This window comes from Zootoca vivipara, chromosome 5, assembly GCF_965207765.1.
Source record: "Zootoca vivipara chromosome 5, rZooViv2.hap1.1, whole genome shotgun sequence".
Classification (NCBI taxonomy): Eukaryota; Metazoa; Chordata; class Lepidosauria; order Squamata; family Lacertidae; genus Zootoca; species Zootoca vivipara.
Window position 1 is genome coordinate 3,509,498 of NC_142588.1, and position 17,410 is coordinate 3,526,907.

The following is a 17,410-nucleotide window of genomic DNA, read 5'->3' on the forward strand; positions in this document are numbered from 1 at the left end:
TAAGATGTGGAGCCTATGCCGTGGAAGGGCATATGCCTTATGGAATTGTTTGGTGCATCATATGATACTTCTGTTTTGAAGAAAGTTCTGCAAGTAAAATTTTGAACAATCTAATCTCTCTCTCTCGGCGATCACTTGTGGGCAAGTTAGATTGTCTTCCATGAACGCAGTCTTAGTGGTGTGTATGTAAATGATAGTGGAGGCCAATTCTGGATCCACACATCCTTCCACAGTGAGGATATAGGATTCTGGGAGGGAGTTGATCACAATGAGGATTTGCCAAATGTTTCTCCCTTTTGTCCTGAATTCGTATTTCTTCAGAATCCATGACGCCTTTAGTAGAGGCTATTCTCCAATTGGAGCACTCGCAGACCAGTGTTTCCCAATATTTGGTGTTTATACCACATTTTTAAAGATTTGCCTTGACAGCATCTTTAAACCTCTTTTGTTGTCCACCAGTATTTCACTTTCCATTCTTAAGCTGGCAATAGAGTAGTTGCTTTGTTGTTCAGGAATCTGCTTGCTTGGATAGCCATTTCCCCTTCTGCAAATAGCAACTGATTTCCCCTCTGTCTTACGAAACTGTGTTGGGGAAGAACTGTTTTGACCAGTTGATATAAGTAGGAATAGAGAAGGCTGCCTTATACTGAATCAGATGACTGGTACATCTAGCAATTGTTTACATTCATTGGCAAAGGCTGGCAAGGGCTTACACATCTAGTCTATCCCAGCCCCATCTGGACATGCTACGGACTGAATGCAGGACCTTCTATTGTATGGTCTGAGAACTGGGCTGAACAAAAATAGATGCTGGATTCTTGTTTTAGCTTAGGATCTGGTTTTATGCTTTCTTTCTTTAGGAATTGGTGGGAGTGGGCTTCTATAAGGTCAAAAGACAAGACAGAAATCTAGTAATTTACACAATACAATTGCTAGATAGAAGTCTAAATATCGCTTGTCAAAAAATAGGCATATTTATATTAAGTCTCAGCTTCCAAAACATTCCCCTCTGGTACAGAAGGAGCTTCCAGGTTCAGTTCTTGACATATCCAGTTAAGGGAACTTGGGTAGCAGGTTGTCCGGTTTAGCGCTTCTCCCACACAAGACACGGAACGCTGACAGTTTAAGTAGCTGAAGTTTATTTCTCAATAACAGGCTTACAGCAGTCCAAGCTTCCACAACTCATTCTTCGCCGTTGGAGACAGTTGACTCGACTGGCTTCTGACCCCTCCCAAGGCCAGATATACGCCACGTCCTCCCCCACCTCCTGCTGGCCCACCTCTGTTCTAATTGCTTGCTCAGTCTCCTACTTCTTGGTGACTGGGGTGCAGCCTGAATTGTTACACAGCAGCTCCCCACACCTTGTTGCACATCTCAATGGAGCCACTATGCTCCACCAGGAGGCTTCACAACATTGTAACATATACAGTATTTAATGGAACTGTTAACTGGTATTACCAACTAAACAGATTTTCAAGGACGATAGAAGAACTGGATTCAATAATAAAATATCGGTTCTAGATAGGGCATTGCTTTCAAATGAGGGGAAAAAAATCTATCCAAAATGTTTAAGTTATTGTTAAACTGGCACCTATGGTTAAGGACGTGATGGTAAAATGGGCCCAAGACTTCGGATATACTGTAGAATTAGAGAAATGGGAAAATCTTTGGACAAATGACATTAAGTTTACAGCCTGCTACCTGAATTAAAGAAAACTTTTAAAAGATGATGCATAGGTGGTATTTAATCCCATCAAAATTGGTGAAAATGAATAAAAAAATCAGCAGTAAGTGTTGGAGGTGTAACCGTAAGGATGGGAATCTATTCCACATGTGGTGGACATGTCCCAGAATTAAAGTATTCTGGGACATGATTTACGAATAATAATAATAATTAAAAAATGCTAAGATACACTTTTCTAAAAAAAACAAAAACAGAGTTATTTTTATCAGGTATCTTCACAACAGACATCCCAAAGGACAGCAAAATAGTCTTTTTATATGCAATAATGGCCACCAGGATTGTGATTGCAAAATATTGGAAGAGCAACACAATTCCAACAAAGGAAGAATGGTTATTAAAATTAAGTGACTATATTGAATTGGCGAAACCAACAGAATTAGTAAGAAATCAACCAAGCGAAAAGATCAGGAGAGAATGGGACATCTTTACAAATTATATGAAGAAAATCGGTTCCCAAAATTATGACTGGCTTAGCCTAGACTAAAAACTCCACAGGTAAACAAATTATCTCTCTAGAAAGTTTAGAATGATTACAGACAATCAAGGATATGAGATTATAGGAACCATACAGTGGTCAAAGGAAGTCAATCTTTTTCTTTTCCTTTTCTCTCATTTTTCCTTAGATATACTCTTTTTCTTATCTTTTTCTACTTTTATTTTTGTATTTGCAGATTTTTGTATTTTTGTATTTTTTGTTCTATACTCGGTAAATGTTAGTTAAGGTAATGTGTAATTGTTTTCTTTATTATTTATACAACTGTATTTTTTGTATGTATGCAATATGTATATAGCAAATAAAATTTTCTAAAAATATAATAATAATAATAATAATAATAATAATAATAATAATAATAATAATGGTGGAACTGTTATATGCCAGCCTGACTTTTTGAAAAGATCTCAGACTTGCTGGTAATCTATGTGAATCATGTTACACCATGGGGGCTTCCGGTTCCGCCTGCAGGAATGGCTGACCTTTTCCCCATCCCTCCGATCTTCATGAGGAATTCGGCGGTTGCTAGGGGAGTAAATGGCAACCCCCTACCCTCTCCGGGGGTTACAGAGAGGGGCCGCTGGCCCGCGATGCCCCCAAACCCACTCCGGTTGTTTAAGGAGTGTGGGGGGGCTTGGGCTGAAAGCACTTGTGAGGAATGTCGGAACTCCCGGACGCTAACCTGCATGGCGGGATCTCCATGATTAAAGAAGATAATTAGGCTTAAATTCATGGACTTGCTTCAGAAGGAGGGGCAGAAGCTCTGTTTACTGCCGAGGAATTTACGCTGCTGAGGGTGAGGAGTCAAAGGCTGTATTCTATCTGGAAGAAGGATTGATGGGGACGGAACGACAAGGGGAGTGAGTCTTTTTTGTTTTTTGCATATACTCTATGAGTTACTTCATACCTTCCCGGACATGATGTCCTGGCTTGTTTGGAACGAACGAGAAATAAAAGATATCTGTGTGAGTTGAACTTTATAAACTGTTGATACTGACTATATTTCTTTGAAGATGTAAAATTGCTGACAAGAGAAGCCCCCCTCTAACTGGATAGAAGGAGCGCCTGGAAAGCGTTTCGAGGATTTATGAGATGTGACACACTTTGAATTTGAACAGCGACCTGAAGCAAAGTTCAGCTATAGGGCAAGGAGAGCCAATAATTTATCAAGAGTCTATGCATAATGTGACGGCTGGATCTTCTGCCTGGAAAAGCTGTAAATTTCATAAAGATCGCTAATCTACATAGTTATGAGAGAAAACGAAAGTGATTTGAGTTTTCTAAGATGGCGCTGCTCCGTGTTGAAAGACCGACGCAACAGGAAAACGCTCCAGACTATGAAGATTTATGGGGAGGCCGGACTGATTAACTCACACAGGAGAAAGAACATATGTGAAATCTCGTTTGATACTTATCTCAGCAGCTGGGGAAAAATCGGTGAAAGAGGAAAACATCTTTGTGATTGTAAGGGAAAGATTGGGACTATCATAGACTTTGAGTGACGATTTGGACTTTAGAAAAAGACAGCAGTGGGCAGTTGCGAGGAATCCCCAATTTCTTGAAGCATGGGAACCCCGAAAATTTTTAGATGATTTGGCATAATATTCGGTTTGATTGATATGTATTTGTATAATTTGAAATAATGAATGTGATATAATTGTTTTTAATTGGAAAATTAATAAAAATAGATTATATATAAAAAAAGAATCATGTTACACCATGGCACGCTATGTCCTTATGTTACGTGTTCTACAAATGAAGATCATAAAGAGGAACAGCAAATTGAATGAAAGCCGTTTCCTGCTGTGCAACTTATCTTAGGGGTAAACTTTGATATTAACTATTGCACTTATTTACACAAAAAGAAAAAAATTATATACAAAACACAATCCTTACCACCCTGCCCCCCCAATGGGGGTGAGTGGGGTTTGAGTAAAATAAATGAATAAATAAATAAACCAACCCACTGTGCTGCTTTTATCCTTGTGCCTTTGAAAGAAAAGAAAGCCTGAAAAGGAAACTTCATTTCCTTTAGTTAGTTGTATTTACCACATTTCTATGCTGCCTATTAAAACAAACGTTTTAATGTTTTCAAAAATATTAATGTGTGATAAAATTTATTATCAAATAATATATATCAAATAATAAGCCTTAAATATTGTTTTTAATTTCAGGAAATTGTCTTGGTGGTGTTCTTTGGTGCTGAATATGTGGTGAGGCTGTGGTCTGCAGGTTGCAGAAGCAAATACGTCGGTATTAAGGGAAGAATACGATTTGCTAGGAAGCCTATATCAATAATAGGTGAGATCGTCTGTTTTAAATATAAAATCATACCTGGACATCAATCCAATGGCTTCTTGGAGCAGAAGGGATATACAGTGGTACCTCGGGTTAAGAACTTAATTCATTCTGGAGGTCCGTTCTTAACCTGAAACTGTTCTTAACCTGAAGCACCACTTTAGCTAATGGGGCCTCCCACTGCTGCCATGCCGCCAGAGCACGATTTCTGTTCTCATCCTGAAGCAAAGTTCTTAACCCGAGGTACTATTTCTGGGTTAGCGGAGTCTGTAACCTGAAGCGTCTGTAACCTGAAGCGTCTATAACCTGAGGTACCACTGTACTGGGTTTGTGTATAGCTGAGTTGTCTGATGCTTCAAGATGGATATTTTTATTGGCCCACCTTTTATTGGGAGATGAGCTGTTATAAGATTATGAGCCACTACATTCCTGGTTGGTGTTTTCCTTTGTTTATGTTCTAGGTGCCCTTAGCAAAATCCGAGTTCTCTCATATTCCACCCCAACTCCTTTAATATGGAGATTAACATCCTGACCCACCTTCAATCCACCTTCAGTCCTCTTGTACTCTTTCTGAGATGCAATATATGGCAATGAAGGAGAGTCCACCAGCTCCCGAGGGGGTCCATTCCACTGTCAAACAGCTCTTACCCTCCGAAAGTTCTTCCTGGTGTTGAGTCAGAATCTCCTTTCTTGTAACTTGAAGCCATTGGTTCAGGTCCTACCCTCCAAAGCAGGAGAAAACCAGCCTCCCTCCCTGCCCACTAGGAACAGAGTTCTGAGTAGCTGATGTCCACTGGTAGGTTTGATTTGACCCTCAAATTTTTACTGTTCAAAAGGTGGTATAATGGCTAAGGTTGGTGGTTCGAATCCATGTGACAGAGTGAGCTCCCATTGCTCTGTTTGCCAACCTAGCAGTTTGAAAGCACATCAGTGCAAGTAGATAAATAACTGTGGTGGGGAGGTAAACAGCATTTCTGTGTGCTCTGGCTTCCATCATGCTATTCCACTGCGCCAGTAGTGGTTTAGTCATGCTGGCCACATGACCCGGAAAACTGTCTGTGGACAAACGCCAGCTCCCTTGGCCTGAAAGCGAGATGAGTGTCACACCCCATAGTTGCCAATGTCTGGATTTAACTGTCCTTTACCCTTTACCTATAATGGCTAAGTGTATCTTCTCCAAACCACCTGCAATTTCTTGTCTGCCATGTAGACGGTTTGGAGACATTACACATCATAAACTTTGATATCACAGAGCCTTTTATAAATAAAGAAATAAACCTTTTCCCTATGGTTTATGTAGTTATTTATTTTATCCCAGTGTCATCTTAGATTAAAAAATGTTTTTTCAGGGTTCCGAAGTGCTAAAAAGAAAAAAAAGCAAGACCTGTAAGGAGAGATGATTGTGGAAGGAATAATAATAATAATAATAGTAATAATAATACTAAAGGGAGGGGGCGCCTTCATGCTACATCTGAAAAAAGCCTGCTATAGATTTTCTTTGTTTTTAGTACTGAAAGGCTGTAACATTCTGCCCCTCTTTTCCTTTTCCTTTGATGGCATTAAAATGCATTAACAGTTCCATTTTCCATTTGTCAACAGATCTTATTGTTGTTATAGCTTCAATTATTGTTCTGAGTGTAGGATCAAATGGACAGGTGTTTGCCACATCTGCAATAAGGTATGCCTGCAATAAGATATGTCAAGTTTAGATTTATCGCCTCTCATATTGTGCAAAGACATTTGTTGGCATCTATATCTAGCTACATATATCTTCTGTTGTTGTTGTTGTTGTTGTTGTTGTTGTTGTTTTCACCACCCCCTCCTCTTTAGACCCTTTCATGCCCCTGCTTTCCTGTTCAACCCCATTCCTTTGCCCCCCCATTTTAACACTCACTCTCCTTTCTCCTCCACCCTTCCTCTCACTTTTCTCAACTCACCCTCCTTTCCATACCTTCTACTCTCTCCTATTCTACACATGCACCATGCAGATATCTTTACCTTATCTTCAAGATGAAAAGAATTGTATGAACAAGCCTATTAATAAGAGATGGTTAAGTTCAGGTGGTGCATACTGTCCATATATGGATGTTGATATGTGAATAAATATATCTTCTAAATTACTACATTGAATCTGAAACTTCATATTGATACCCGGAGTAAAATACATGATTGTGGGAAAGTCCTATGGAATATGTGAAGCGAGCACAACCGAGCATTTCCCAGCTCCCTTCTCGCTGTACTTAAACCTTGTTTGCAACTGCCAATATCAATCTACTCATACCTCTGCTGTTGTTTAAAACCACAACTTTTCCTCTGTTTGCTTTATTCAAATGTATGCTTTTGTTTAAAACTGCCATTTTAAAATGTGCCTTCTCTTTGCTTTCCTCTCCCACACTCACTTAATGCAAACACAGGGTTGTGCTGAAGTACCACAGATCCTCCAACGAGGGCTGCCTTACAGTTATAAATACATGGAAGAAATAAAAAAATCAAATACCAGGGAATTAAAATTCTATAACTTTTTACTACATTTTCTAACAAGGACCATGTCCTGGGAGTCCTCAGACTCCATATTAAAGTTGTCTGCATCTATCAGTGAGAGTAGATACATTCAGGCACAACATTGCATACAAATGTATTTATCTGCATATCACATATGTTGCTGTTTGGGAGCACATAGGCTACAGATTGAAACAGGACAGCTGCTTGTGAAAAAGGAAACCAGGAAGGCCTTGCTCTGAAAGGAGAATTGGGAAAGAGACAAAAAGCAAAAGGCACCTCCCTTCCTCTAAGCTCATTGGGAGCTGTGGTGGAAACCAGAGGGTGAGGTAATGGCCACTTATGCAGTCCTGGGGTGGGTGGTGGTTGCAGCCTATAGAAATGGGTCCTGACGCCCAGGAGGAATACTGGCCTGGGTGGCCGGTAGTTGGAAACACCCTGTGCTGGCTGTATAGGAGGGCGGGAGTTCCTGCCAGGCCCAATTCTAAATTCTGGCCAATCAGACCAGTCCATGGTGGCATGGGTTGGAATCAGACCGGAGTGGAGCAAGCTTTTTTTCAGTCTACCCTTGTCAGGAGTATGGGCAGGAGTCAGGCTCTGGGGCCTGTAGTGCTTTGCAGGACTGGGGCCTGCCTCAGCTTGTGCTGGGGAAGCAAGGCATGGCCACACAGGTGAAGACATCAGCTTGTGCTGGAGAGGCAAGGAGTAGTCACCCAGGTGAGGCCACTTGAGATCTCACTGCACCTGGTGGCAGGAGCTGGGAGGGATAAAAGCCCAGCATTTCTCTTCAGCTCTTTGCCACAGCAACGCTATCCTTGCCTGGTTGCATCTGGCCTCTTGATCCTTGCTCCGTGGACCCTTGCCTTGCCGACGTCTTGATCCTTGCTCCTTGGACCCTTGCCTTGCCGACGCCTTGATCCTTGCTCCTTGGACCCTTGCCTTGCCGACGTCTTGATCCTTGCTCCTTGGACCCTTGCCTTGCCGACGTCTTGATCCCTGCTCCTTGGACCCTTGCCTTGCCGACGCCTTGCTTCTTGTTCTTTGAGCCTTCGCCATGCTTCTTGTTCCTTGAGCCTTCACCGTGCTTCTTGTTCCTTGAGCCTTTGCCTTGCTACTTGACTCCCAGACCTTCGCCTTCGCCTCTGCCTTGCTCCTTGACCCTGCGACTGCCTGCTGCTGGACCCTCAGCCCTGCACCTGTTCCTGCTTCTACACCACCATCTTGCCTCTAGTCCTGACGCCCGTCGACCGGACCGTGACAACCCTCTGGGTTTAAAAAGGCCTGCTGTCCCCAATCTCAGGACCACAGTCAGCCAAAAAGCACACCCTCCCATCTCTCCCTCATATTCATGCTTTAGGGCTTGTTGTATATTAACATTTCTTCCTACAGGTCCCCCTTCCTAAAGGGACCCCTGACCATTAGGTCCAGTCATCACCGACTCTGGGGTTGTGGCGCTCATCTCACATTATTGGTTGAGGGAGCTGGCGTACAGCTTCCAGGTCATGTGGCCAGTATGACTAAGCTGCTTCTGGTGAACCAGAGCAGTGCACGGAAACGCCGTTTACCTTCCCGTTGTAGCAGTACCTATTTTTCTACTTGCACTTTGACGTGCTTTCAAACTGCTAGGTTGGCAGGAGCTGGGACCGAGCAACGGGAGCTCACCCTGTCATGGGGATTCGAACTGCCGACCTTCTGATCGGCAAGCCCTAGGCTCTGTGGTGTAACCCATAGTGCCACCCACATCCTATAGGTTGTGCATTGCAATTCCTGGCCGCCTTGTGGTTCTTTAATGGGTGCTGTATTTGGAGCCGGGAAGGAATTTGGTTGCAAACAGATTGGCCCCATTTCCAGGTTTTGCTTTCCCCATAGCAAGTGCTTTTTAAAAAGAAATAGGGGGGAAAAGGTGCCAGTACTCACCCTGAAGTTGTTACAGTAAGTGCCACACTTTTAATCTTTGTATAAAAAATGTGTCAGTACTGCGCACAGTTGAGCGCCCCGAGAAAAAAAGCACTGCCCATAGCAATAGTCACAACTTTGGCAGATATAGGCATTGGGGTGGAATCCTTAGCCTACCATGTCATGGTCCAAAAGCCAAGGCATGCGGCAGATGGGCCAAAGAGCTTCCTTCAGCAACTGTCATCCCTCATTCTTCCACTAGGAGGCTGGGAGGGATACATACCCAATGCCTAAGCCAAAGGCTACTGACACCTGGAATCAATAAAGTTGTGGCCAGTGTCAAATCCCAGAATGTTGTCTTGTCCAGTTTGATTAAGCTTTGCTCCCGAGGGATGGGTCACTGCAAGTGGAACCGCAATGGCTGCTAGTTTTCCCCCAAACTCTGTTCCCTTCACAGCTACCTGTATGTGCAAAATCAATGAGCAATGTAACCCTAAAATTTTGTAGATCTGCCCCAGGAAGCATTAAAAGTTACCTCTTCTGTCCCACAAAGCTACTAGTTGGTTTTGTCTGACTCAGGACTTTTTTTCATCTGGAATTCACCAGAACGCTTTGGTGTGTTCTGGCACCTCTTTGGTGTGCTCTGTGTTGCGCGACAGAGGCTGCAGGTGAAAAAGATAAGCTATTTAAGGGGTGAGCTCCTCTAAGAAAAGCTCCATAACTTCTTTGACTGGTCAAACTATTTGACTGAGTACTTATAGTATTAATGAGCTTTCAAATTTCATTGTAGTATTCAGAAGAAAATATACTCACGTTTTCACGGATAGGCCTTCTGTGTACAGTATGATGGGCTCTCATGGCATTCTGCCGTTTTTTCCACAGGGGAATCCGTTTTTTGCAGATACTTCGCATGCTTCATGTAGACCGACAGGGTGGCACTTGGAGGCTCTTGGGATCTGTTGTATTCATACATCGTCAGGTATTGAGTATGGGAAGGTTATTGAATATGTTTAACAGGCTTTTTTTTTTTACACCTGTAAAGCTCTTATTCTAACATCAGTTATGGTGAAAATGAACTCGCCTAGAAATGTAGGGTTTGGGGCAATCTACAAGTGTGTTCTTTTTTTTATCCCTGGCCTCAGCAGTACATAGGCACGGTGAGGCAAGGCTCCCTAGTGCCTGAGATAGCTCTGTACAGGCTTTGGGCTGGATCCTGCATAACAGCAGAGCAGCTGCCATTCTCAGACTGAGCCTTGAACAAGAGATGCAGCTCTATCTCAGAGCCTTCCATGAGAGAGGCCCATGAGAGAGCCAGTGTGGTGTAGTGGTTAAGAGCGGTAGACTCGTAATCTGGTGAACCGGGTCTCTGCTCCTCCACATGCAGCTGCTGGGTGACCTTGGGCTAGTCACACTTCTCTGAAGTCTCTCAACCCCACTCACCTCACAGAGTGTTTGTTGTGGGGGAGGAAGGGAAAGGAGAATGTTAGCCGCTTTGAGACTCCTTCAGGTAGTGATAAAGCGGGCTATCAAATCCAAACTCTTCTTCTTCCTGCTTTAGCAGTCATTAACTCTGACAGAGACTCGGGTTCCATAATAATAATAATAATAATAATAATAATAATAATAATAATAATAAATAATAATAAATTTTATTATTCATACCCCGCCCATCTGGCTGGGTTTCCCCAGCCACTCTGGGCGGCTTCCAACAAAATATTAAAAGACAATGGTCTGTTAAATATTAAAAGCTTCCCTAAACAGGGCTGCCTTCAGATGTCTTCTTTAGGGCTCCTGAACTGGCAGCCCTGGAACTGGAGGAAGGCAATGCAACACCCTCCTGGTGCAATGGGCGCCTCTTGCATGAGTGCTGCCAGTTTCGTATACACATCTGGGGCTGGCCCTGAGGGCAATTTTCTTTCCTACTTTGAACATCAGTCTCATCCCTTAAGAAGGGGAGTCTAACCTCAGGGTCATGGCATTATAGGACAGGATCCTAAATTTGTGTTTTTTCTTCCCCAACAATAATAATTATCATTATTTATTAGATTTATATACTGCCCTTCATCATGAGATCTCAGGGTGGTTCATAGGATAAAAATACAAAGTATACACACAAGTAAATAGTTAAAACCAAAACAAGACAATAACCTCCACAAACACATTTAAAAGGCTGTAGAATATTAATCAGCCTTATTTTTTAAGAAAAAAATACAAATGAACGTGCAACACTTAAGAACAGTTTAAAACAACCCCATCCCAAATAAACAACACCCACCCAAGTTAAAAACCCCTCCTCATTAAAACCATAATTTTAGCATAAAGGGGCTGGCCCACAACCTCGTCTTCGTTCCACCCCCAAAGGAACAACCCCCTTTGGTGTCGTCTGCTTTGGGGGCAGCCCCACCCTTTGGGTAGGCTGGCTTTATAGAGCCGTCCCAGCAACTGGGGCCCTTCTAGCTGGGGCAGCAGGTGTTTCCCATGCTGCCTGCCTGCCTGCCCAGGGTTTGGGTACCTAAAAATGACTGCAGTTAGTCCTATAGGGATCCATGTTGGACCCTCAGCTGTATTGACAAACAGGGTGCCAGTACATTTAGCTGCTAACTTGAATCACTTTGGAGTGCTTCACTGGCTAGACTTCAAGCATACCCTTGGATATGGCCCAGGCTCTGGCCAACCAGCTCACAGCAGTGGTGGGGTTTGTTTTTGCTTTTTAAAATAAGATTTACTCTAGTCTATGTTCACCAGAAATGCATACAAAATTTTGTGTGAATATGTATAAAAGCTAGCATATCAACTCAAAGGTGAGACATGACTGCCACAGGTCATAAAGCAGACCAGCATCACTGGATATGTTTTATTAAAAATATGAAATGGTTAAGAATATTTTTTTTTAACCAAAATCAGCATTTGTACAAAGAGATTTGTACTATGTCCAATCAGTAATCCAGTTTTGTTCCTATTAGGAACTAATAACTACACTGTATATTGGATTCTTGGGATTGATCTTCTCATCGTACTTCGTCTATCTCGCTGAGAAGGATGCAGTGGATGAGGAGGGACAAACAGGGTTTTCCAGTTATGCTGACGCTCTCTGGTGGGGTGTGGTAAGTGCATCTCTTGCTTTCTCTCAGTGAAATATTCAGAAGAAGGAATTGGATTGAAATTAGTCTTAAGAGTAATAGTACAAAAATACTCTGTGATGCAGGTTGTGGAAGAGAAGCAAGTAACCCCAAAGTTACTTTGCAAAGTGCTTAAATCTGAACATTTCATATTAAAAATAAATAATTTAAATATTGCTATACATGCATGAATCAAACCTGTGAAGTTAACGGTATTCTTGGTGTAAGGCAAAACCATCATCAGCCAATTAAATTGCTTGGGAATGGATTCAGAGGAGCAGAAGAAAGTACTTTTTTCATTCACAGCATAATTAACAGGGAAATTGTTGCCACTGGTTGTGGTGATAAGTACCTTCTTTTGCTTCTCTTCATCTATTCCCAGTCAGGAGCATATGGAGGTTGACCACTGGAAAAAGATGCTAGACCACATTGATTTGGAACCTAATCTCACAGGGCTCCACTTACATTCTCATTATTTTTTACCTGAGTCATGCACAAGAGCAGTGTGAATGAGCATTATGGCCATTGTGCCCCATTGTGGCGGCGGAGGTAGCAGCCTAGTCAGAGCCTCCCGTCTTCAATCAAGCTTTTAAGTAGTTTTTAGTCACCTTTTGATCCTAAGTTCACACTTAAAGTGTTATATTAGTTGCCTTATCACTTCGTTTTCTTTAGTTTTTAGTTTTTTGTGGTACTATTTTATTGTTTTATGGTTTTACGGCTCAACTCGACTTAGCATAACACTGAACGCCCAATGAAGATTGATTGTAGCCCTGGCGACTAACTTGCAGTTTCGTTTTCATCTACTGGTTGTTTTTCATCTACTAGTTAAAAGACCTAGCTTTGGCTCGATAGAACTCTGCTAACTCCTTGGAACGCTCTGAAAGCCAGGATTGACTTCCCGCTCTTACCCCGCTTGGGTGGTGAGCCTATTTGGGCTCGCCCGCAAAGGCTGATGGATCCTGATGGATTCCATCAGGCCTTGCGGGACCCTGCTCCCCCTGGCGGCTCACTAGATGAGCTGGTCGAGAACTGGAATAACCAGCTCTTGGCGGCCATCAATGAGATTGCACCTAAGCGCCCTCTGCGACCCCGCCGAAACTGGGCCCCCTGGTTTACTGAGGAGCTTTGGAAAATGAAGCGGGACCTCAGATGGCTAGAGCAAGTATGGTGGCGTGCTCGCGACGGAGCCTCAAGAACATCTTATAGGAAACTTATGAAAGCCTATGAGATGGCGGTGAAAGCTGCAAAGAAGTCTTACTTCTCAGCTTCCATTGCATCCGCTAGCTCTCGCCCAGCACAACTTTTCAGAATAATTAGGTCTCTAACAACCCTAGAGGAACAGCCAAATTTAAATACGAATTTGACCCATAGCTGTGAGGCATTTGCGAGCTTTTTTGCGGAGAAAGTCTTGATATTCCACCGTGACCTCCCTGCCAATTTGGATACAATAACAGAACTGGAGGCCCCTCAACTGTCTTCGAGTCCAGTATTGGACCAATTCGATCGGATACTCCCTGCCGATGTAGACAGATTCCTCCGAGCTGGAAGGCCCACCACTTTGACCCGTGCCCTTCCTGGCTGATTAGAGCGTGTCCAGATGAGGTACGGGCCCCCCTGGGTGAGATCATCAACTTGTCTCTTGGCACAGAGACTTTCCCAGAGGAGTTGAAGGAAGTAGTAGTGCATCCGCTCTTAAAGAAAACATCTCTAGATCCTTTAGATCTATCCAATTATCGTCCGGTTTCGAATCTTCCGTACCTGGGTAAGATAATTGAGAGAGCGGTTGCCGAACAGCTTGGTAGGTTTCTGGATGAAACATCGGCTCTAGATCCATTTCAGTCCGGCTTTCGCCCTGGTCATGGGACCGAGACGGCTCTGGTCGCCTTAACAGATGATCTCCATAGACAGCTAGATCGAGGTGGGTCGGGACTGCTGATTCTTTTAGATTTGTCAGCAGCCTTCGATATGGTCGATCACGAACTTTTAGACCACCGCCTTGCTGACGTGGGGATTCAGGGCACAGTCCAACAATGGCTGCGCTCCTTTATCTCAGGTCGGAGACAGAGGGTGGCGCTAGGGAGGGAGTTGTCGCCGCGGCACTCCTTGGTGTGTGGAGTCCCGCAAGGCGCAATCCTTTCCCTGATGCTTTTTAATATCTTTATGCGCCCCCTTGCCCAGAATGTCTGGAGTTTTGGGCTGGGTTGTCATCAATATGCAGATGACACCCAGATCTATCTGTTGATGGACGGCTGCCCTGCCTCGGCCCCGGACACACTCACCAGGTGCTTGGAAGCTGTGGCTGGATGGCTACGTGGGAGCCGGTTGAAGCTAAATCCTTTGAAGACAGAGGTCCTCTGGCTGGGTCGGGACGACATGATGTTGGGGGGCCAACTCCCATCTCTTGCAGGGGCTCAATTAGTGCCAGCGCCTTCTGTCAAGAGTTTGGGTGTAACCTTTGATGCCTCCCTTTCCATGGAGGCGCAGGTTGCAGCCACTGCTAAGGTGACATTTACGGTATCAAGCAGTTGGTCCCTTACCTCTCTTGGATCTGGCCACAGTGATCCATGCGACGGTCACCTCCAGGCTTGATTATTGTAACTCGCTCTATGCGGGGCTGCCCTTGAAGCTGACCCAGAAACTCCAGCGGGTGCAGAACGCCGTGGCGAGGCTCCTTACGGGGTCCTGGCCATGGGATCCCATTCATCCAGTGCTTTACCAGCTGCACTGGCTCCCGGTGGAGTACAGGATCAGGTTTAAGGCGCTGGTTTTTGACCTTAAAAGCCCTATGCGGCTTGAGACCCTTGTACCTACGGGACCGCCTCTCCCGATATGCCCCACGGAGGACCTTAAGGTCCACAAACAACAATATTCTGGAGATCCCGAGTCATAAGGTGGCTAGATTGGCCTCTACTTGGGCCAGGGCCTTTTCAGTATTGGCCCCAACTTGGTGGGACGCTCTTTCACAGGAGACCAGGGCCCTGTGGGATTTGTCATCGTTCCACAGGGCCTGCAAGACAGAGCTGTTCCGCCTGGCCTTTGGGCTGGACTTAGTCTGACCCCTGTGTTTTCCTCCCTCATGGCTTGGATTTATGGTCTACTTAAAATGAGGCTGCATTATAAATTTTAATATTGTATTTTAATCTGTATTTTAATTAATTGCTTTTTATGTTTTATTGTAATTTTATTGGTGTTAGCTGCCCTGAGCCTGGTTTTGACTGGGGAGGGCGGGGTATAAATAAAAAAATTATTATTATAATTATTATAATTATTTATTATAGTCATTTATATCCCTTATTTCTGCATACAAATCCTTTCAAGCTGGCCCAGAACAAAGCAGAAGACCATAACAGATAGAGTCAAGACAGCATCAAATTTGAAGTACTGTACAGTATTCAAACATGCCAGCAGGAAGGAGCTCATATATAAACACACATCAATACTGAAGTTATAACTCTACTGCATCTTACTGGTCACTTGACTCTCCAAGAGCAATCCTAAGCACATACACAGAGTGTGACCAAAACATCAAGATAGATAAACCTAGAAATAAGCTGACAAACCCATGTTAAAATTGGGGCCCCCCTCCCAATGCATGTCACAAGCACCCCTCCCAGTGAACTGAATCCTGATTCAATACTCTGCTGTGTCCCGCCCACCCACCATGCTTCAGGTGAACTTACACTGATCTTGTACATATAAGCAATTCAAATAAGTGCTTATGTTTTGGGAGGTTGTGAAATTCCCCTGAATATTTCGTTAATGCTGCAAAACTGCCCCAGGGAGAGGGGCCGTGATATTGGAGCTGCTGCCCTGGCTAGCCGCACTCTGCACTGCTGCCTCCTATGGCAGACTAGCACAATTGGTTTCCCCAGAGCTTGTGCTTGGAGAAGGATTAGCTACATCTGACAGAAATGCACAGTACTTCAATTTTAAATCTCTACAAATGTGAACCAGCTTTCAGACTAGTGTCATTACAGCCTTTTTGTAAACTATTTTTCATCTATTGTACAGGTAACAGTCACTACTATTGGCTATGGTGATAAAGTGCCACAGACATGGATTGGCAAGACAATTGCGTCTTGCTTCTCTGTGTTTGCCATCTCTTTCTTTGCTCTTCCAGCGGTGAGTGCAGACCTTAAATAATTATTAAGTCAGTTTGTAAACATTGCTGGTGTCTTCAAGAAAGTGGTGGATATATACAATGTATTGCTTACCTGCAGTGTAGCATGCTTTGTCAGCACCTGGGGTGGGTGCGCACCTGAGGGTGCGGAGGGTGAAAAGAGCCTGCTGCACCAGCCCAGGCCTTGCTACTGCTGGAGAGACCCCCTCCCACTGTGCAGGGGGGGGGAGCCCTGCTGGCCAACGCAGACCTTGGATCATCCTAGCCTTGCAAAGCAGCTGGGGGCTGGCAGGGTGGGGCGAGGAGATAACTATGCAGTGCCCCCCCCCCGGAAAAATGTGCCTGAGGCCATCACCCCGGCAGGACACCCCCCGCTATACCCCTGTCGCTTACTGCAGATTCCATATCTTACTTTTACATGTAAGCATTAAATGCAGTTTTCTTCAACAAATAACTGCTTTTCGACTTTCAGGGCATCCTGGGTTCCGGCTTTGCACTTAAGGTACAACAGAAACAACGTCAAAAACATTTCAACAGGCAAATACCTGCAGCAGCATCTCTAATTCAGGTAAATACTTGATGAAGAAATAGGAGAAAGTGAACCGAAGTTTGTAACTTCTCACCATCCCAACAAAAGAGATTACAAAGAGCAATACTCCGCTACAGAGTCTTGGTATTAACTAAGGATTTTGGAGACTGAGCTGTAATGTTCCACTATTTGCAGTGCATATGTGGGGCATTTCAATGAACTTGAAAGGGCCAAATTTGTCCTAGATAGTGGTAGTGGCAGTGGTAAAAGGTAAAGGGGCCCCTGACCATTAGGTCCAGTCGTGAACGACTCTTGGGTTGTGCGCTCATCTCACTCTATAGGCTGAGGGAGCCAGCGTTTGTCCACAGACAGCTTCCGGGTCATGTGGTGAACCAGAGCAGCACATGGAAACGCCATTTACCTTCCCACTGTTGCAGTACCTATTTATCTACTTGCACTTTGACGTGCTTTCGAACTGCTAGGTTGGCAGGAGCTGGGACCGAGCAACAGGAGCTCACCCCATTGCAGGGATTCGAACCGCCGACCTTCTGATCAGCAAGTCCTAGGCTCTGTGGTTTAGACCCCAGCGCCACCCGCGTCCCGGTGGCAGTGGTAGCAGCCACCATTTTATTCCCAGAACACCCTTGGGGTGATAGTATATAGTGAAGTAGAGTTGTGTATAGAGGAATCCTGGGGAAACATGGCAGCAACC

The 17,410-nt window shown here is 44.1% G+C and overlaps 1 protein-coding gene across 1 annotated transcript in view; it reads left to right on the top strand.

Moving 5' to 3' along the window:
* The window catches only part of LOC118096523 (potassium voltage-gated channel subfamily KQT member 1-like), a 263,693-nt gene that overhangs the window by 16,291 nt on the left and 229,992 nt on the right, over positions 1-17,410 (top strand). Inside the window, exons 3-8 of the mRNA XM_088669430.1 lie at positions 4,412-4,538; positions 6,135-6,213; positions 9,813-9,909; positions 11,894-12,034; positions 16,061-16,171; positions 16,642-16,737. Coding sequence (XP_088525556.1) covers positions 4,412-4,538; positions 6,135-6,213; positions 9,813-9,909; positions 11,894-12,034; positions 16,061-16,171; positions 16,642-16,737 — 651 coding nt within the window. The remainder of the gene's footprint in view (positions 1-4,411; positions 4,539-6,134; positions 6,214-9,812; positions 9,910-11,893; positions 12,035-16,060; positions 16,172-16,641; positions 16,738-17,410) is intronic.